This window comes from Leptonychotes weddellii, chromosome 3 (genome assembly GCF_054177405.1).
Source record: "Leptonychotes weddellii isolate Sample4059 chromosome 3, ASM5417740v2, whole genome shotgun sequence".
NCBI lineage: Eukaryota > Metazoa > Chordata > Mammalia > Carnivora > Phocidae > Leptonychotes > Leptonychotes weddellii.
In genome coordinates, this window is record NC_138371.1 from 164,772,356 (window position 1) to 164,794,697 (window position 22,342).

Genomic DNA, 22,342 nt, shown 5'->3' on the forward strand with positions numbered 1-22,342 from the left:
CGGATGGCAAACCCAGTTACAGGGAGCAACTTCCCAAGGAGACCGGGCGTAGCCCAAACGAGGGCAGACAGGAACACACAACCACTACCAGAGAGACTAAGTTCCCACTTACTAAAGCGTTATTCACGAGAGCCAGCCGTGTTTCTCAAATTCAAGCTTATAGAAAACCTGGGTCACCTCAGGTGATGTCTCACTCCCCGTGAAACTCCAAGCATCTCAGAAGTGCTCAGAGTCTCCGTTTCTCCCCCTTTTCCTCAGTGTGCTTGGGGTCAGGGTAGGAGTGGAGATGTGTGCACTGGGCAAGGATGTGGATACTAGAAATCCGTTTTTAATGGGAAGATGTGTACACGTCTGGGTATATCTTCTTGGGTGCTTCTAGCCTACGCACCGTGGCCGGGAACTCACATCATAACACAAAGTTCAGAGCATCGTGGACAGACAGAACAACAGCCCTCACCCCCCGACGCCTGATGCGTTAATAAAGCGCGGACTTGGTGAGCTCAGGCCACGTCCCCTAGAGGTTCGCAGAAAATGCTGCATCCCCCATTTCATGCCTTTACCAAAACTTAACCAAAACTGGCATCATATTAGAAAACCATGGTGTTCGGGCACCTGGGTGGCTCAGTCGGTTAAGCCACTGCCTTCTGCTCAGGTCATGATCCCGGGGTCCTGGGATCGAGCCCCGCATCGGGCTCCCTGCTCAGTGGGGAGCCTGCTTCTCCCTCTCCCTCTGCCTGCCTCTCTGCCTACTTGTTCTCTCTCTCTCTCTCTCTGTCAAATAAATAAATAAAATCTTAAAAAAAAAAAAAAAAAAAAGAAAAGAAAACCATGGTGTTCTTGTAAAATCAGTCACCCATTTTTAGGTAAGAGTTCATTAAAAAGGGGATTCAGCTTGGGCTTCAGCCAACGCTGCTAGAAGATTCAGAAACAAACCAAGGACATAGGGTGCTATACGTAACACCAAAATACAGAGATAACTTTCAAAGATGTGTCCTGATTCAGAGAGGGAATTTGGCTCAAGCTATACCGGGCTCCTGCCACATGGTTCTACTGGAGTCAATTATACACAAACAAGAGTAAAAGGAAGGGGCAGGAGGGCAAGGTGGGTGGTTCATTTATATTTTTTTATTTGTCTTTTCTTTCCTAACACATGCCAAGAAGAATGTGAAAACATCTACTTTAAAGACATATTCAGCCATTATTTTTCTGGCCATACTTTGCAATTACTAAAAATGGCTAAAAATAGCCTGACCTTTCACTATAAATATTAAAAATTTACGATTCCACATGTAATATTAAAGAGAACAATCTTCAGGCTCAATGAGGTATGAGATGCTAGAAAATAAGTAGATTTCTGTTTCTTTTTTTTTTTTTTTTTTAAGATTTATTTATTTATTTGAGAGAGCGAGAATGAGAGAGAGTACATGAGAGGGGGCAGGGTCAGAGGGAGAAGCAGGCTCCTCGCCGAGCAGGGAGCCCGATGCGGGACTCGATCCCGGGACTCCAGGATCACGACCTGAGCCGAAGGCAGTCGCTTAACCAACTGAGCCACCCAGGCGCCCTAGATTTGTTTCTTAAAAGATAAAACAGGGGCGCCTGGGTGGCTCAGTCGTTAAGCATCTGCCTTCGGCTCAGGTCGTGATCTCAGGGTCCTGGGATCGAGCCCCACATCGGGCTCCCTGCTCCGCGGGAAGCCTGCTTCTCCCTCTCCCACTCCCCCTGCTTGTGTTCCCTCTCTCACTGTGTCTCTATCTGTCAAATAAATAAAATATTTAAAAAAAAAAAAAAAAAAAACAATAAAAACTTCAGCAGGGTGCCTGGGTGGCTCAGTCAGTTAAGTGTCTGCCTTCAGCTTAGGTCATGATCTCGGGGTCCTAGGATGGAGCCCCAAGTCAGGCTCCCCACTCAGCAGGGAATCTGCTTCACCCTCTCCCTTTGCCCCCAGCCATCCCCCCAAAGAAAAAACAAAACATAACGAGATCTTGAGGACAGTGATGACTATGGTAAGAGTGACTAAAGAAATTCCAATGAGATGGGCCTAGACCAAGTCTGGCCACACAGAAAGAGACGCCCACCCCGAGCTCAAGAAACTCACAAAGCTTGGCTCCTTATTCAAACAGGCTTCAACAAACTCCTTGAGGGGTTTGCTGTAGTTTCCTTCCAGCGTGGGGGGGTTGTTCTTTGGAATGAGGAATAAAACCTTCATGGGATGCAGCTCGGAATGAGGGGGCTCCCCTTTTGCGAGCTCGATGGCTGTTATGCCCAGGGACCAGATGTCTGCCTGCAACAACAAAAGCATTTTTAGAGATACCAAAAAGAAATAAATTCAAGTAAATGTACTTCTTAGAAAGAAGAAATACATCTCCACGTACTTCTAAGGTTTTAAAAAAGATAATTACTTTTTTTTTAAAGATTTTATTTATTTATTTGACAGAGAGAGACATAGCGAGAGAGGGGAACACAAGCAGAGGGAGTGGGAGAGGGGAACACAAGCAGAGGGAGTGGGAGAGGGAGAAGCAGGCTCCCCATGGAGCAGGGAGCCCGATGTGGGGCTCGATCCCAGGACCCTGGGATCATGACCCGAGCCGCAGGCAGACGCTTAACGACTGAGCCACCCAGGCGCCCCAAAAGATAGTTATTTTTAAGTGAAAACAAAAAAGATAAGGATTTGATATGATTTCAAAAGAGGAAACACACAGGAGAAAATTTAATATACAGAATATCTTCTAGCTCTGCACTGAAGGCGGCTTTTACAATTACTCATCTCCCATTTACCACTGGAAGTATGAGGCACTCCACGGTAATTTAAATCCCTGGAGTGATGGGATAGTTAACTAGAAGTGAGCAGAGAGGGCACGTCTGGAATAGAGAGGTGTTTGAGACTCATCCCCCATCAAGCCAGCTTACAACCAAGCCCAGCTGTGAGGTTGAAAGCAGGCACACTGGTCTCAGAGACTTGAGTTTAAATGCCAGTTCTACGACCAAAGTCTTACGACATGAGACAAAATATCTCACCAGGGCGCCTAGGTGGCTCAGTCAGTTAGGGGTCCAATTCTTGGTTTCAACCCAGGTCGTGGTGTCAGGGTTGTGAGATCCAGCCCCTCCCTCCCCCACCACCCCTCCCCTGACCCATGCTCTCTCGCATGTGCTCTAAAATAAATAAATAAAATCTTAAAAAAAAAAAAAAAATCTAACCTGTAAGCCTAGTTCCCTCATCTGCAAAATGGGAATAATACCAGGGTGGTTGAGCAAGGTACCTCACAGAGTGCCCAGAACTTAAAATGGGTTTCTTCCGGAAATGTTCAAACACACACAGAAGTGGAGAATAGTAACAGAATATTAATAGAGGAGAATAATAATAGAATTAACATGAAGTTAATGATTAACAATTTGCCATATGGGTTTTGTCTATTCTTTGCCACGGTGTATTTAAAAGTAAGTCAAAGACAGCGTGACATTTTCCCGACTACCTCAGCTTGTCAGTAAGGTTTCTGTACTACCTAGCAAGACCTAAAATTAGTAATAATTTTTAACTTAATAATTTAATATGTTGTAATAGTTAAATTTTCTCAACTCTTCAAAAAAATATTGTCACGGTTGGTTTATTGGAATTAGGATCCACACGAAGCCCACCTTGCACAACTTTTCTGCTCTGGTCACTGTGCGCAGGAAACCTGTCGAAAGTCAGAACCTACTAGATCCCTCAGGCTCACTCTACAGCAAAGCAATGAAAGGCTGAGACACCGTTCAGGTCACGGCGGGACCCAGACTTTTCCGACCTTCAACACCTGTTGTGGTCTCGCAACCCTAGTGAGTGGAAGAGACGCTCGCTGCTGTCTCCCTGCCCGGCAGCCCGTGGGGTCGGTGCCTACCACACACTCTGTGTTTCTTCTGTCCTCAGTGAAAACAGGTCTGTCAGCAAGGCTTGTTCTGAATTCTTTGCACGAAAGGGATCAGACTGGAAGAACCAGCATCAGGAGTCCTATTCCCGTTTCCCTTCCCTTGGCAGCTTAGACTCTGCTTTAGCTTACGTGTGTATTACTTTTAAAATCAGTAAAAACGTGACGGATCCCAGAGCCCGTGCGCCGAGGAGGAGGAAGGGGGGATGCTCGGCAGGCGAGCATCTGTACCGGCAGGAGCAGGTGGATGGGAGCAGGGGTGTGGTTACAGGGAGGGAGGGATACAGGAACCGAGAATGCGCAGCCCTCGTGTGTCAGTGGCTCTTTACACAACAGGTTCTCCTCCCTTCCGGCAGCCTGCTCCAGTCTTCCTGGACTTCCAGAGAACTGCTGCTCTCTGCTCTATGCAGAGCCTGCTGCTGGGCACCCCTGACGGACAACCTCTCGACCCCCAAGCATCCCACAAGCACTTACAAATTCCCTAATTAGAAAGCCAGGCCCACGATGGTGTTTGCTGGCAGCCTCTCTCCAGATGTGCATACGCTCATTTCCCTCAGAGCTCCAAGGGCTGTGGACCAGGCTCCCGGCGGGACAAGCAGCAGACAGGCCCAAGGTTTCAAGGACCTGCAGCTGCTTCCACATGCCAGTATGGGCCAGCAGCCGGAACACGAAGCAGCCTTCCCAGCCCCACCCCCAAGACACGGCCACGGTCTTCAGAGGAGAGGCTCGGACATCGCCCTCCTGCTTCCCCCGGGGAGGGTCGGCCAGTACAGCCTCGTCATGGTAAAACATGTGCCATCCTGCCAGGCAGCCGAGCCAGGAGCCTGTGTGTCGCACCAGCTCGTCAGTTCCTCTCTGGATCCTCCTACATCAGCCAGGCCAGGTGTGTGGCTCCTGGCCTCTCGGCACCTGGTCACCCCCTGTCCCTCCTGCCCGTGGCTGAGTTCAGAGCTATCCTCTCTCCCTGGGGCTTCTCTGGGGGGCTCCTAAGTGTCTTCCTGCCTGGAGACTCCCTCTCGAGACATCGCACATCCTGCTGACTAATGTGGAAAACTTGATGGATGCAATGTCAAATGAAGCCATAAAAACATCCAAGCTTGTTAAAACCAATAAATTCCTCTTCTAGGAATCTATCCTAAATAAATAATTTTAGATTTAGAAAATGGTGTACGCTGCCAAAAATATTCCATTGCAGCATTACTTCCACTAAAGCTTAGAAGAATGATGATGCGCTAACACATTTACTGAAATCCCGCATATTCAATGACATTGGTAGAGAATCACAGATATAACGGAGTTTGTCTATTACTGTACTTAGGAAATACGGCATCAGATGGAAACACGTGTCTAGGTTTTAAAATAAAAGTTATGTGGGGGAAGGGCAGTTATTTTCCAAAACAATTAAAATTGAGGTAGAAGAAGAGACGTGTTTTATGCCATCTGGGAAAACCATGAAATGAGATATTGAGAGAAAACAGTGGTTTTCAATATAAGCCCAAGTCAAAAGTTTTAAGGGCACCTGCCCTTATATAGGGTTAGAGATATAATCCTCTATCTCTATACTATAGATATACATCTGCAAACAGACTTTTTCTCCTACATGGACAGTTCTAGTAGCATGCTCCTAAGTGACAACATGGAGTTCTCCGGTACTGATGATCAGCGACTCTTCTCGGGGAGGGGTTTTTTACTAACAGACAACATTCTAGATCCTTGCAATATCCTATTAAGTAAAAGTAAGCTGGCTACAAATCTGCAGATACAACACGATGTAAGTGGTATAAAAAATTTACGTGCAGAAAATATTCTAAAAGGAACCACAGTCAAGGCTCTATAATCAAGAGGAGGAGGAGGGAAAAAAACCCAAGAATCCTGCCTTTTGGCTTCCTGAGCAGCACCATGGAGGCTGGGAAGAACCAGTGCCTTAGGAAAGGTGGCAAAAAGGGAGCCAAGAAGAAAGTGGTCGATCCATTTTCTAAGAAAAGATTGGTATGACGTGAAAGCACCAGCTATGTTCAACATAAAAAATACTGGAAAAACACTAGTCATGGGAACTCAAAGGAATCAAAGTCACATCCGATTCCCCAAGGGTTGTGTTTTTGAAGTGAGCTTTGCTGATCTGCAGAATGACGAAGGTGAATTTGGAAAATTCAAGCTAATTACTGAGGACATTCAAGACAAAAACTGCCTAATTTCCATGGCATGGATCTTATCCGTGACAAAATGTGCTCCACAGTCAAAAAACAAGGCAGACCATGATCGAAGCTCATGTCGATGTCAAGACTACCGATGGTTATTTGCTTTGTCTATTTTGTGTTGGTTTTGCTAAAAAATGCAACAATCAGACTCAGAAGACCTCTTATGCTCATCACCAACAAGTCTGCTAAATTCAGAAAACGATGATAGAAATCATGGCCCAAGATGTGCAGACAAATGACCTGAAAGAAGTGGTCAATACATTGATTCCAGACAGCATCACAAAAGACATAGAAAAGGCTTGTCATTGTCAGTCCATTTATCCACTCCATGATGTCTATGTTAGAAAAGTAAAAATGCTGAAAAAGCCCAACTTTGAATTAGGAAAGCTCATGGCGCTTTGTGGTGAAGGCAGTAAGTAATTCTGGAAAAGCTACTGGGAAGACCATGCTCAAGTTGAATGAGCCAATGGATATGAACCACCAATCCAAGAATCTGTTTAAAATTCAGACATTTAATGTGACAAAAAAAAATCTCATTTGTGATGTTTAATTTCTGATCCTTCTTTTTTAAATAATCTAAGCTTGGTGAATCAAATGTTCAGAACTGATGGGGATGTGAACTTTTCTGAACTAGTGTATAGATTTTATCCACTGCTCTTAGTTACTAAATAGCTGGGAAAGGGCAGTGATCTATTTTAAGCTGTAGTGACCTGGATGAAAGTGTTACAGATGGTTAATAAAAGAAAATCTTTTCTTTAAAAAAAAGAAAGAAAAGGAACAAGAATCCCAAATCAGTTATATATATCTAGTCAGAACATAGCTCAAAATGGATAGAAACTATTTACTTAATTAAATGCAGTACTGAAGAACACGTTTATACGCAGCACACAGAGGTATAAATAAATATCATTTCAGCACTAAATAGCAATACGTGGTTGATCAGAAAAGTCCCAATCATTACTACGTGCTAAAATAAAGCCTACCGTTAATCTCTTAGCTGCATGTTTTTCCCACTCACATCCTGCCTGCAACCCCCAGGGCTCATCACTCACAGCTGGGTCTGTGGGTAATTCCTGATCCTGTGCAGGGACCGGGGGGAGTGGGAGGAGGGGGTGGGCAGCGGGCCCAGCCCGGGGGACAGGGAGGCCAGTCACAGGCTGCCGTGGACAGGCTAACCACACAGATTCCAAAAATTGGCAGGCTACTACCGCCGATCTTCATTTATCTTTAATAATCTCATTTTTTTCCATCAACATATCACCTATTTCCATTTTTCACCATGGTTTAGACTGCAAACAGTTATTTCAGAGATGACTGGACACCAAAATAGCTTAGCCTGTGCTGGGGTGGTAGGTCTACAGATGTTTTTCTTTTTTTATCTCCTTTTTTCCAGCATTCTCCAGATTAAAGAGTATGTACTGCTTTTGAGACCAAAAAAGGGAAAAAAGTTATTTACAAGAGAACACTGACACTGGCTTCTCAGTGTCTACGGGGTATTTCAGTCACCAGGCAAGTCAGTTTCTCTGGCCTCATCTCCTTCCACGTTCTTCACCACAATCTACAATCCAAATACAAATGTCACTGCATTCCCACACCAGGCTGGGGTCTGAACATCCATGCCTCCCTCATCTTGGAGGGGCCGCAAACTGCAAAGCCCCATGGCCATGCAGCCTTCCCCAGCTCGCTCTGACATTCCGCACTGAGCTCCCCTGCCCTCTCCGCTCCCTGCTAGAGCCACCCAGTACTGCGATCACTCACTGAAGATGTAAATTACTGAGCATCAGGCCCAACTACAGCAATAACCAAATGCATGAATACAGAGAAACAGACACCGAACAGGGACAATTCCAATCCATTTGCTAACACACCATCGTAATAACCTTGCAAAGAAAGAAGAGCGGGGGGGAAAGATTAACAATCTTCAGCCAAGACCCTGCTCAGGTGTGGAATGCAAACGCTCCTTTGTGGGAGAGCAGTTATCTCCCGTGGCACCATCTTCAAAGTCTCAAGACTTCTTCAAATAAACCAAGCTATCCTGCTTCACCTTAAAAATAATAGTAATAATGAAGGCTCTTAAGACATATGGACAATCAGGGTGCCTGGGTGGCTCAGTCGTTAAGCGTCTGTCTTTGGCTCAGGTCATGATCCCAGGGTCCTGGGATCGAGTCCCACATCGGGCTCCCTGCTCGGCGGGAAGCCTGCTTCTCCCTCTCCCACTCCCCCTGCTTGTGTTCCTGCTCTCGCTGTCTCTCTCTCTGTCAAATAAATAAATAAAATCTTTAAAAAAAAAAAAGACATATGGACAATCATGATCTAGTAATGCTGTGTTTAGATGAAGAACTGAGACCAACGTAAGATGCCCTTTATGTACAAACACTTCAGGACACCTAAGGAGTCTGGACAAATGACAAGGGGTCAAAGATACTGCTTTAAGAGGTCATTTCATTAAACAAGGTTCTAGACGTACATAAAACTAAGGCTTACATTCCCTTTGGTTCAGTAAGATGAGGATGCTAGTGAGGCAGGGGCATTCTAGCCTTACGCCAACCTGACCTTCCTTTGAAAATCACTGAGTGTACCAAAAATGAGTATGATGGGAGCAAGGGGTCCTAACAATGGTAAAAGAATCTTAATGGAATGCAAAGACTAATGGGGCAAATGTCTGGATGGACACCTAAGGAAAAGAATGGAAAGGGCAACTGGAAAGAAGCCAAATACATTTGTGTATCAGGAGACCACAGTAACCACAATGCCCCCCCTCCAAGGGCACCTACGGCCCTGCCAGGCAAGCCTCTGAGAAGGGAGGCAGGCGCTAGAAGGATATCCACAAAGCAAATGCAGAAACAGTCCCTTTGTGACAAAAGCTGCTAGCCCAGAGCCACACCTAATGGCAGGGAACTAATGTCACTTCATCCCCAAGGCCCCAGACTCAGACGTGGACATCAGCCTTATCTGCACTTTCCACACCTCCTGCGTCAACAAACCTGGGAAGCAAACTTCACATCAACATAATTTTTGCACATGATTTCCAGTTAAGAGGTGTTGAATGTGACCCAGGCAAGTGAAAGATTTAGCTTTTGACGTAGGCCATAGAAAGAGGTATAGTTAAAGGTCAGTGAGAAGAGTGGCATACCTTTTCACGCTCCCCGACCAAGTGTGCACCCCCTGAGCTGGAGAGAGCGCCTTTAAATCTACCTAAGAAAAACACTGCAACACCTACTGATAGGATTCGAGTGTTCTGATCTTGACAAAACTCCAGGGGAAAAGGTGGCCAAGCCTTACGATGCAGGAAAATCTCCCCTGCTAGAGGCCACATCTTGGGCAAACATCCAGAGCAGCCCCCAAGGAGGAAGACGGACGGGAAAGGGAAGGTCAAGCGAGCTATCAAGTGAGCCGTTTAATCCTGAAAATAGAAGATCTGAATCCGGATTCACAAGCACCGTGGCTGAGCAGCTCATTTACTAGGAAGAGAGGAGAGTAATCAGTGCAAGGTCATCAGAGGAGTTCATAAATGTGGATTCTAGTGCCTTCCAAAATCTCAATCTACAAACTCTGATAAACGGGCCTCAGCCTAAAATAAAGAGAAAGGACTGAACACAAAAGTTCCTGTCAAGTCCTAAAATGATAGCACCCCAACAGAAGTGGCTGCAGAGATTGTTCTGGAGGTGACCCCTCACACAGGGCAGCACGCTAAACAAGCAACAAGCAAATGAAGACTACACAGCTCTATCGCACTGGGGGCTGAGAACTCAACAGTCACCTTTGGGCCACGGCCACCAAGGCCATGGGGAGGACGAGGACAGTCACAGCCGCCACGACAACTCAAAAGTGAGAGAGCCAGGTCCGTCTCTGCCATGTTAGCACAGGGACGCCTGCGACTCTGGTACCACATGGGCTCGTTCAACAGCTGCGGACCCACAATGGCGCCCTGAGGGCTGGAGGCAAGGCTACTCCGTGCTCCGGGTGCTGTGCTTCACGAGGTGGGAAGGCTACTGCAGACGGAGAAGATTCCCCTTTAGAAAGAGGAAACAACACCTGGCTTGTAAATGTATGTGAGTTAAATATTTGCCTAGAAACTGCTGGTTCAGAAGAGCCAATTCTCTGTGGACCGTGTGAAGGTACAATCTGAGAATGAGCAGTCTGCGGGGAGAGGGGAGTTAAATCAGAGATTCCTGAGGCAGGGTCCCTAGGTGTTTTAGTCTATACTAATTAGTTTAAGAAGCTGAAGGGGGCGCCTGGGTGGCTCACTTGGTTGAATGTCCGACTCTTGGTTTCAGCTCAGGTCACGATCTCAGGGTCATGAGACCGAGCCCCAAACAGGGCTCCATGCTCAGCAGGAAGTCTGCTTGAGGATTCTCTCCCCGTCTCTCCGCCCCCTGTTCCTGAGTGCGAGAGTGTGCTGTGTGCCATATATATGTATATATATATATAAATAATTAATCAATCAATCAATCAATCAATCAGGGGCGCCTGGGTGGCTCAGTCAGTTAAGCGTCTGCCTTCGGCTCAGGTCATGATCCCAGGGTCCTGGGATGGAGCCCCATGTCCCTGCTCAGCGGGGAGTCTGCTTCTCCCTCTCCTCCCCACCTGTGCGCTCTCTGTCACTGTCTGTCTGTCTCTCTCAAATAAATAAAATCTTTAATAAATAAATCTTAAAAAAAAAAAAAAACAAAGACGACGACGACGAAGACGAAGACAAGGACAAAGACAAAAAAAGGTGAAGGCACCGGGGAAAAGAGAACCCAGGAAAAATTGGGAGAGTACAATGTATGACAGGTAAAAACGGTAGAAAAGAGGAATTATGGTTTGCCTCATGTTGGGAAGGAGCCTCTCGGAATAACGATCCTGAGATTTAAAAATAATGAGAGGAACAATCTGGCAATCAATAAAAGCATATTCTTTCCAGATTCTGGTCTTATATTTTTGCGGACTCTCCACTTCTTTTGTGGGACCCTCTTTCTCTGCCTGTCCCCGAAATATTGCTCAGAGTTCTGCCCAGGGTCCCCTTCCGTCATCCACACCACTCAGGCTCCGAGCACCACCTCTACACGGGACAACCTCCCACCCCTCTCTGTGGACCCACACGCCCATGTGCCTCCACCTAGACGTCTCAGCAGGCCCGAACCCGTTCCTGTCTGGCCATCGTGGTCCTCTGTTCCTCCACACCCACCTCCCAATGTGCTCCTTCCCAGTGTTGCCCATCACCATCAGGCACACAGTGTTTAAGCTAAAAACCTCATCAACTGTGGGCTGGATAGATAAAGGACATTAAATGATGCAGCAGGGAGAGCTGAAGCCTGTTTTTAACCAAGGTCTGAGAGAACTGCCGTTATGTCCTACTTCAAGGAACTCGCTTCACTGCACTGGAAAAGCTGTAAGGATGAAGCAAAAGAGGACAAGCCCCTAGAGCCAGCGGACGTGAAGAGCCGGGCCTTACCTTTGAGTCGTAGGCTGACTGTTTAATGACCTCGGGTGCCATCCAGAAAGGGGTGCCCACGAAGGTATTCCTTTTTATCTGGGTATCCGTCAGCTGGCCCGCCACCCCGAAATCGGCCAGCTTCACCTCGCCGTGCTCAGAGAGCAGAACATTGGCAGCTGTGAAATAAAACCGGAGACGCCTCCTGACGTTATTCGCAGTGTGGTTCCACCCGTTCTCGCTCCGGGAACACGCGCGTCCTCCCGCCAGATCACGTGCTCAACAAGAGCAGGCACCAAAGGTACGCTTTTGGGGAGATCCCCCTGAAAGCCACCCCCACCCGAGGCATGTCGAAGGCTCTCTCCAAACACACGCAGGAGAACCTCCCTCGAGGAGAGACGTACCAGCTAAACTCCACTGCACGTTCCCATGAACACGAAGCCTTAGGACTTCAGAGGAATACGAGCAAGAGGTTTTCTTACCTTTAATATCTCTATGAATCTTCTTCTCCGAATGCAAATAATCAAGTCCTTTCAGTATTTCTCTTAATATGGTAGCAATCTGAGTCTCATCTAAAGGGCCAGGTTCTAACTAGTAAGAAAAGAATGATTAGTGTTACTTAAATGGTCATATTAATTTTTAAAAAAGATTTATTTATTTGAGAGACAGAGAGAGAGAACATGAGCTGGGGGAGAGGGAGAGGGAGAAGCAGGCTTCCTGCTGAGCAGGGAGCCCGATGCGGGGCTCGATCCCAGGACCCTGACATCACGACCCGAGCCGAAGGCAGACGCTTAACCGACTGAGTCATCCAAGCACCCCTTAAATGATCATATTAGAAGTAGTCTGAGATGATAGAACAGGCACATGTTACATGGTAAAGATTAAAACCTAAAAACTTCTTCAGTCCCAAAGAGACATTTTGCCTAACAATTAAAACCTCCTGAAAGGACGCCCCCCTGCCCAAGTAAAGAAAGCAGCAGGGAAGAAGACTTTGCAGAAGTCTTTGTTCCCGGGTCAACCGAGACACTGTTCGGGGGACACTACAAGAGCAGCGTGGCCTAACATTAACCAACAGGCCATCTCATTGCTAAACCATGTTGCATATTCATTTTGAAGTCTGTCAGACAGCTCCGCCTGATCGAGTGACCGCTTCAGGGAGCACGGCTCCTTCTCAGCGAGATGCCGAGGCCATCCCTGGCATTCTCCTGCAGAACCGACTGAGCTAGTCCCTACAGATCCTTCCGACTCTGGCTGTCTGCTGCTGATCCTCACTGCGAGCCTCCCGATCCACCCCAGCTGGCTTTCTTCTCCTTCTAGCCCTCTCCGACACACAGTTTAATGGACTCTCTCCTCTCAGCAGAATACGGCTCCGTGCCAGGGGGATTTCCTTCTGCCTTGTTCACTGCAAAAACTTCCAGCGGCTGGAACAGCGCCTGACATGTAGCAGACACACCTGAAATCCACCACGTTTTAGGTTACCAAGCCTTCAACTGCACAACCCCTACTACACTCCTAAGTCAGGGCACCCTGGAAGTAGACAGAACCTGAGAAATTATTTACACGTGGCTTTCAAACCAGAACCCAGCATTTCCTCACAGCACCTTCTAGGGCTTCTATGGGGATCCTAGGAACATTTTATTTCAATGTATTCATTATCATCTTTCAAACTAAAACAAAACAAACAGAAAAAAAACACCAACAGATCGAGCACACTCACATGTATGCATTCAAAATAAAATATACGCCTATTTTACTCTAACATTCGTGGCTCTTAATAACTCAGCTATATTGGGGGCGCCTGGCTGGCTCAGTCGCAAGAGCATGTGACTCTTGATCTTGGGGTTGTGGGTTCAAGCCCCACATTGGGTGTAGAAATTAAAACAAAACTAAGCTATACGTATAGTGTCTAATACTATTCTTCATGCCAGATCCCATCTTTTGCTGCTCAAATAACAGGTTAAAGGTATCAGCTGCATTTTTTTTTAAAAGTCAAAAAGGATCCAACACCAGGCAAGAGGAAAAGAAAGCTCCAAGGGACACACTCTGCAACAGCATTAGTTCATCTTCCTCCAGAGAGAGGCAGGCCCGTGCCCAGACAACAGGACTGGAAAGTCCAAGCGTGGGACAGCCCCTCAGTGAGTCACAAAAAGCAGATCTATGTGAATTCCAAAGTTGAAGTTAATGAAGCCTTCCAGTTGTGTCCTTTGATCTGTCTTATCCGCGGAGCCCAAGATTTACCTATATGCCATCCTGCAGACTAGGATTCTCGAGCTGGTCTGGAAGCCAACCATCTTCACCCTGGGGCAAAGTCACTTTCCTCTCTCGGGCCACCTCCAAATGTATAAAACGGCAAGAGGGGATCAGGCTTGCAGCTGTCCTGAGCTCCGACACGGACACCACTGCTACTTCAAAGGGCACGGTGGCAGAGGCCTGAGAAAGCACTCTCACCCCCAGACAGCTCCCTACTACCTGCAACCACAACACCCCACTTCCCACCGGAGAATATCCAGGCACTTCTGTGTCTTTGTCTCCCATCCCCACCTGGAGCCGGCCTCCATGTGGAACCTTGATTCCAGAATGAAAAGCAAGCCCCCCTCCAAATTACCAGACGTGGTCAAAAGGCAATGTTGGCCGAAGGAGGGTGGCCATCTTCCCATCCCAGGCCACCGTGTCCTTAAGATTCAATGCGAGGAATCCAACCACTGCCTAAGAGCCTAAGTAAAAAGACCTGGTAACGACAATGCAGAGGGAAAAAGCGAAAAACAAAATCTGCACACCATACTTCAACATGCTTATGGCCAAGAATGCGGAGGGGTTAGAGAGAGACAGCCGACTACCTCTGAACAGACTGGAACTTTAGACAGGTTTCATTCTGTTAGGGACTGAACTGCTGTGCCGACCCCACCACCGAAAATGCCAATGTTGAAAACCTACCACCCAATGTGATGGTTTTAGGAGGTGGAGCCTCCGGACGGTGATCAGATCATGTGTGTGAAGTTCTCACGAACAGGATTAGTGCCCGTATCAAGGAGAGGCCAGGGCGCTCGCTCTGGGGCTCTCTGCTCTCCCTCATGCAAGGATGCAAGACGCCACCTACAAGCCAGGAAGCGAGCCTCACGAGACACCAGATCTGCCCATGCCTTGACCTTGGACTTCCCAGCCTCCAGGACTGTGAGAAATAAATGTTTGTTGGTTAAGCCCCCGGTCCATTGTAATTTGCCATGGTAGCCCAAGCTATGTCAGTGACTGAGTACATGAAGAGAAAAAATGAATCTAGAGCGGAAAAGATGAAGAAAGAGCCAGCAAGATCTACATGCTCGAGGGGATGGCATGGCCCTCTCTGAACAAGGCACACCTGGTCACCTTTCCCTGCGTGGGCCCCGACGCGTGGGGCTCCTCCAAAGTCACACGTACACATATTAGCACTATGCGTCTTACTGGGGAGACATTCAATAAAAGCAAGGTTAATTTTTCAGAAAAATGCCCCAAATCCATATATTCAGTTACATGGTTATACAAATTTTTATATGCAACGATATTCCCATTCTTAAAATCTTTTATAAAATAACAGACTCTCACAAAATAATCCTAATAGTTTTCAACATTCAAAAATAATTCTTGTCTCCTATTAACGCGCCCTCATCTTTGCAGGCTGGGGACAGGCCAATAGCAAGGGGACATAAGAAAGATACAACGAAGTCAGAAGTCAGAGGGATGGGAAGGACAGTGTGGGGCCACGGAAGGCCATCGGCTTTGCAGCTGGGCACAACGAGGTCCAAAGTCCAGCTCTATTTGCTAGCTGGGACACCCAACCTCTGAGCGTCTCCATTTGCTCCTCAATTAAAATGAAATGATTAGGGATGTCCAAAAAAGGATGCCTGGTTCTTATCAGGAGAGCCATTAATGTGGACGGTGGATGGCAGTTTGCTCGGACTGATACCACACGAGATTTTTTTTTTTTTAAGTGGAGAGTTCTATACCTCCTTCCAATTGTAATGTCTAAAATTTCACAGACTTCAAAGCTCCAACGACAGTTGCCACTAAATAAATTACTGTGGCATTAAGAATGAATAAACCAGAGCACTGAGAGACTACAGCTTCTTCTCTGAAGGGCTCAGTGTTGGAGGAGAGCGTCCCGGCAAACAACGTCATGTGTGCCACAGAAGAGATGCACTCAGGGTAACAGTCAATCTAATTACCCAAAATGAGATTATTTTCTATATTCCTGTAGCATTTCCCAAAACAGTCAAAAATGAAAAGCTCTTGGGGCGCCTGGGTGGCTCAGTCGTTAAGCGTCTGCCTTCGGCTCAGGTCATGGTCCCAGGGTCCTGGGATCGAGCCCCACATCGGGCTCCCTGCTCGGCGGGAAGCCTGCTTCTCCCTCTCCCTCTCCCCCTTGCTTGTGTTCCCTGTTCTCGCTGTGTCTGTCAAATAAATAAATAAAAATCTTTAAAAAAAAAATGAAAAGCTCTTTGTGTCATGTGTATATTTATGGAAAAGATGCAAAGCAAGTCACGAAATTTATCCAGCTGTTCTGTTGCTCTTCTCATTTTAATACAATTGTTGATACTGTATTAAATTTTTCCTTGAAATTTCCCTTTGAACACTACTTTGACTAATTGCTTTTATGGTTTATAACATTATGTGCTATTTTAAAATTGGGTACGTAATACTTTTAGAGATACGTAAGGTTTTAGAGGTTTACCTTCCCCCCAAAAAACTACTAACTGCTACTCCCACTGTGAGAAAGGACTCTCCTTTTAACCAAAGGGCACTCTTTCCTTAGTGGATAAAATCTGTGTTAAGACTACAACCACTAAAACACATGGGCTTCTTCTAGCAACCACTCTGAGGAGCAGTGAAAACTGCAGGCCCATCATCCTGACGATGGTCTGCTGGGCCATTCTAACATGAAAGTGACAGATGAGGCCTGTCCCAGAAACTACCACTGACCCCAAAGCCAGCCCTTCCAGGACAGGTAGGAAAAGAGTGCTGAGTACACTGATTTCACTGTGTAACCACCGTGGGGACAAGACGTCAACTGTTAAACAACTGTGTGAGTTTTTAAAAATTTGTTCTGCATATACTGTGTTTCTAGGACAATTTAAGCAATGCTTATGATTCACTGGTTATTGTAAGCATCTGGCCAGAAGCCAACATGCAGCCATGTTTTACCAAGAGCAGCAAGCTGCAGACTGTGGCTCTGAGGTCAGCCCCTCGCTACCTTCCACTAGCTCGCTCGTGGACTGGCACAACAGGCCCAAGCCAGGTAGGAGACAAGACCCCGGGGTGGGCCCAGCTCCACCATCAAATGCACCGCAAGCACCAGCATGAAGAGAAACAGAAGTGCACACCCCCGCCTGGCCTGACCACGGCTCCGATGGGTGACACCGTCCTGCAATCACACACTGCCTGCCCATCTTACTCCTGAAATCAAGTAAGTTTTAAAAGTCCTGATTCTAATTAGTCACGTTACATATTTTGGATACGTGCATATTTTGGAAGCCAAGCTACTATCTGAAATGGGAAACAATAATGGGATCTCAGTTCCAAAACCAGTTTGGAAGACAAGCTACCAAACTGTTAAGTAAGACAATGACAGGCAGAATCCTTCACGGCTTCTATGAATGAATTCACTGGCTTCCCAGGAAACTTGAGCAAACCTGGTTTCAAAAGTAGAACTAGCGGCACCTGGGGGGCTCAGTCAGTTGAGCGTCCAACTCTTGGTTTTGGCTCAGGTCATGATCACAGGGTCATGGGATCCAGTCCCCTGTAGGGCTCTGCACTCAGTGGGGAGTCTGCTGGAGATTCTCTCCCTCTGCCCTCCCCCCATTCGTGCACGCTTTCTCTCTAAAATAAATCTTTAAAAATAAAAAGGAAAACTATAATTTTCAGTAATATTGTTAGAAACAGATATTATAAGGAATATTTTGGTCCCCTTTTCATACAACTGAAAAGGGAAACACAAGTGGATAAAAACAGAATTATTACTGAGAAGAACTTTGATGCATATTTAGGCATTGGGGGGGGGAATACTTACAAGATCTAGTGCGGAGCCTCCACCAAGGTATTCCATTATTATCCACAATTTAGTGTCCTACAGAAACAAAAAGAGGGAAATTATTTTTAAAAAACAAAACCAGAAAAAAATTTAAACAATCTCAGGGTTTTTTTTTTCCCACTGTTATTTTGGAACTGAAAATGTTCACAAATATGTAACAGCAAGAAAAGCGTGTGCAAGTGAGTCCCTTGCAGGAAAAGCCACCACGACATCGGTGGGCTTTCACGGCTTGTGCCGGCCTCCGTCAGACGCTTGGAGGCAGCATGTTCTGGACCTGCTGAACCAGAATCTCTGAAGAACGGGGACTGGGGGTGGGGGGGCGCGGCGCCTTCCCCTTTCAAACTTCAGTCAGTGATCCTCAGGAACAGCTGGGTTTGGGAACCAGTCCCCAAAGCCCATCACAGGGCCAGCAGCGGTCACACATGTGTGTCATCGTCCCCCGCCAGGTGTCAGCCAGGAGGCGCCGGGGCAGGTCAGCACTCCCTGCAAGCTGACGGAAGGGGACGCTCCCGGGGGGGGACAGCAGTGCAGCCTTTCATCCGCCCCCTTGTTTCGTAGAAAGGCAGCCCATTTCCAACAGCCCCAAAGCACCACAGTTTTCAGGGAAGAGCAGGCCCTAGCCCAAGTCTTGACTTTGTGTCCTCACCAGTGTCCACTCTGTGTCTTTTCCCTTCGTCTCTCCTGAAACCACTCAGCTCCATGACTTCCAGAGCTCTTGTTTTAAACACAAATCCCAAAGTGATACTCCCCTGAAAACCAAGCAGCAAGCAAGCAAACCTCCGCCCTGTGCTCAGGGAGGGAGCACTCAGGGATGAGCCAGACCAGGCCTGGGGTCCTGACCCCTCACCTGAGGGATTCAGGGAGTTGTTTCCTCTCCAAGCTTCTGACCTAACCAAGTGCCCGGCCCACAGCAAGCAGGCAAGATCGACAACCAGTGACGTGGATGCGCGTCACAGCTACTGGTGGTGAGTAACCCGTGAGTGTCACTGGGGCTGGGCGACCCGCCACACCCTGGTGTGCATGGATGCACTTAACAGCGGCAGGCTTCGTTACTAACTCAATCCCTTACACTAGCTGTAGTAGGCACGGAAAGAGCTCTCTGGCCCCTTCAGGGTGGAAGCGAGCCCTTCCGCTTCAGCAGAAGTCGGGAAAACCCTCCCCTGCTTCCCTCCCCTACACCCTGTGCAAACTTTTACTTTAGCAACCACTGGTCTGCGGTTCATTTTAGATTCACTTGTCTGTGTTTCCCACCAACAGCAAACTAAGTGCCTGGGGACAGTGTCCAGCACCATCGAGCTCATTACCGTGCACTGTGGTCAAGGACCATATACTCGCTTCAGAGAGGCAATGATACATACCACATTTGTAAAATACAATCCTTGTAAAATTTCAAATAAATTCTGACATCCAGAGTCGATTCTATGATATTCTAAACAGTCCAAGTTTTACTGCATGGAGAACACGTTCTCAAGCTTTCAAATGCCCTTGACGTCTAGTACAACAAAGACAATTTCAGCAGAGACTGGACAGGGCACAGAAGCCTGAAATGATGTGTTTGGGATCCACCTTCTAGATACAAACATTTTACCCCCTCAGTAACCACCCAGTCATGGACACCTGCTCTGAACAGGTGTACTCACCCCGTCGTTCTGATTTCAAGAGAACTTCCCACCAGAAAGACTATTCTCTGACCTTCCTTCCATTTTGTAAACGAGCCCAATGCCAGGTAGACCTCCAGAGTCCCTGCTCCTGGAGAAATGTCTGTGTTTCTCCTTCTAGGCATTCCAAAAGCATCCTGTCTGACAGAAATAAATTATTCCAGAGAAACGACCAATACCATTTTGGATAACACGGGAACTCTTAAATTCGTTTTCTATTAAAAACTTGGAACTTTACATTTCTATTCCCGTTCCCTTTGTCTTGGTGCTGACCCAGCAGAAACGAAGCTGTGAGGCTGGGAAGAGGGGACACCAAGGACCTACTGGAGGGAAGGTACGGAGGGGAGGGCGCCCTGGTGCAGAGTGACCTCCACGGTGTGCCAGAGGCCGATCTTGCAGCCCGCGCTAAACATCTCAGACTCCCCCTAACAGTCAGTGAAGGGCAGCAGAGCAGATGCCCGCTTTGGAGTAAGCCCTGGATGTGGGTGGAAAAGGAGCCAGAGAGTAGTTACAGGCTCCTGCAGAGCCCATGGAGAGGTGCCGTGGCTGTGGTGTCATTGGGAGCCGCTGGCGAGGCAGGAGTGACGGGGCCTGGAGGTATCCAGGGAGTCAAGGTCACTTCCAGACGTGGCCTTGCTCAGATGGACATCGGGCATCGCCATCTACTGACAGGGAGCTCCGGGAAGAGGAGGTGGAAGGGGGACGACAAGTTTGGACAGGTGGACGAAGGTATCCACAGGTCATTCATGGAGCAAGAGTGAATCTCCTTTCTCTTTAAAAACAAAACAAAACAAAATACACACTTGTTTTAAAATAACCGATAGCTCGCACTAAATTGCAGTACGAATTCCCGACTCTGTCTTGGTGAAGCAGCCCCTTGCTCGCAGGTGCCCACTCGCCCTGCTCTCATCCCCACCCTCCCCACCCCTGCCCCCAGGATGCACCGAGCTCCAAAGCCCACCAGCCCCCGCACAGCTACTCCCCCAGCCACGAGATGTCCTGGCCACCCTGTCCCGTGTGCGTCACAGCTCACAGGGCAGCTCCCCTGAGGACACGCACCCAGGGTATCCCCCTCCCTGCTCGGTCCACCAGGCCCAAACGTCTGTCCTCACTCTTCCTCCTGCCTCAGAGAACGAGGTCTGTCTCATCCTCTGTCCAAGAAGAGCCTGCCAACAGTGTTCTCTGTCCCCCCCACCCCCTTCCACCAGCAACCCCCAGTCCCATCACTGATGCCATCACTCGATCTGCCACCTTCCCTTGAACACTCATCCTCCTCCACAGCCCCAATCCTCTGTACTCAATCATTCTCTCCCTTTCTATAGGCTGACTCTCCCACCATGGTCCCGATGAGCCCTAAAAGCTCTGGGTTCTGCTTTGCTCCTCCCTCTCCTAGCTAGAATTCCCGAACTATAACCCCAGCTGTTGGTTTCTTTCCCACCAAAAGGCAAGGGTGCTAGGAATAAACTCTGCCTATCTCCCAACCTGGATGAGGACAGAGATGCTATGAAAACCGGGAAGAGGGCGAAGGGACAGATCATGGGATCTGGAGACACATAACCTGTGCGCCATCAGGAACACACCTGCGGGCACCATCCCACCTCCCAGGCAGGACGCACGCACAACACAAGACAGGGAAGGTCTCTTACACTGGCCACGAGTCAGGATTCCGAGAAAGTTCTACCACCATGGATCCTAAAGCAAATGTTCACGAGGGAGTAAATGGATGAGCTGGGGAGAGTGTAGGACGGGCTTTTGCGTCAGGCTTTCTCATCCTCAGCACTGACATTTGAGGCCAGGGGAGGCTCCGCTGTCAAGGGGCTACCCTGTGCATGGGTGGGTGCTGAGCAGCATTCCTGGCCCTCTCCCCACTAGATGTCAGTAACATACCCCCAGTCCTGATCACCGACAAGGTCTCCAGACATCACCGTGTCTTCTGGGGGCCAGAACCGCCCCCACTGAAAACCCCTGCAACTACACGACCTACGTCGAAAAGCTTCAAGTTATCACTGGGCCACCAGTGCTGAGCACTCACGCCCTCCTCCTCAGCAGAGCTGCTGCACACCCTTGTCACTTACTCACTGCGAGACAGCCGAGCTTCGAGTTCCTCATCCATAAAAAGATGGTAATAATCTGCTTCTAAACCGCCAAGTTCAACTGACAATATAACGAGATCAAGAACGTGGAAGCGCTTTGCGAAGTTCAAGGTACCAAACACACACAAAGTGCTATTAGCTTTATCAACATCATCACCCATAAATGCCTTCAAATAACCCAGTAAAACCAGAACAGCCCAATTAACAAGTTACTAAATAGTATCTCCCTGCATGGGAGTGTCTGAGCAACATAAAATCTGGAACAATGATTCATACACATTCCACACTGGAATGGAAAAAAAAAAATTATTGCCCTACAAGCCTGAGGCAAGACTGTCTGACAAGGATGGTCTGGCTCGAGGGACACACTTGACCTGTCCTCGGTGACCTAGTGACCGAGCGCTGTCACTGCCCAGACGTGGAATCACGGCCCTCATAAAACCTTCCAAATCATGACTTGTGGGGCACTCTGAGAAAAATAAATCAGAAACATTCTTAAAACAAGAATGATTTTAATCAGAATAATTCCATTTTTAAAACATCATGTCAAAAAACGTAAATTATAAGCGACCTTGTGATACAATTCTCTCGTAAGTGAAAGAAAATGATTCCTTTATTTAATAAATTCACATTTCAAAATTTAAATGGTACCAAAATGTATACACTGAGAACCTTCCCTCTCACCCCTGGCCCCGGGCTATCCAGCCTCCATCCCCCAATTACCAACACATCTGGTGCAACCTCAGAGAAAATAGTCTACACAAATACCTATAAGCTTTCTCCCGTCATGCAGATGGTATCATTCTAAGCACTGCTCTCTACCATGCTTCTCCTTAGAACATTCTATATTTGTCCATAAAGAAATTCCTCTCTCTCTTTTTTTAACCATACCTAACCCATGCCATATGGACAACACTGAGTTGTTTCCAGTCTTTTGCTATTATGAGCCAAGTGTCAAGGAAGAACCTCACATGTTCTCATTTTGGAGAGTTCCTGGAAATCAAACTTAGGTTAAAG

The 22,342-nt window shown here is 47.5% G+C and overlaps 1 protein-coding gene and 1 pseudogene across 4 annotated transcripts in view; one reads left to right on the forward strand and one right to left on the reverse strand.

The window, feature by feature from the left end:
- STK24 (serine/threonine kinase 24) overlaps nucleotides 1-22,342 on the reverse strand; it is a 111,258-nt gene that overhangs the window by 10,795 nt on the left and 78,121 nt on the right. For 3 of the 4 annotated variants that reach the window (XM_081815128.1, XM_081815126.1, XM_081815130.1), the window contains 4 exons: nucleotides 17,554-17,610; nucleotides 11,996-12,104; nucleotides 11,535-11,692; nucleotides 2,096-2,281 (listed from right to left, as the gene is read on the reverse strand). In XM_081815128.1, coding sequence (XP_081671254.1) covers nucleotides 2,096-2,281; nucleotides 11,535-11,692; nucleotides 11,996-12,104; nucleotides 17,554-17,610 — 510 coding nt within the window. The remainder of the gene's footprint in view (nucleotides 1-2,095; nucleotides 2,282-11,534; nucleotides 11,693-11,995; nucleotides 12,105-17,553; nucleotides 17,611-22,342) is intronic. The other variant, XM_081815129.1, reaches the window with a different exon arrangement.
- LOC102726887 (small ribosomal subunit protein eS1 pseudogene) lies at nucleotides 5,799-6,598 on the forward strand (annotated as a pseudogene).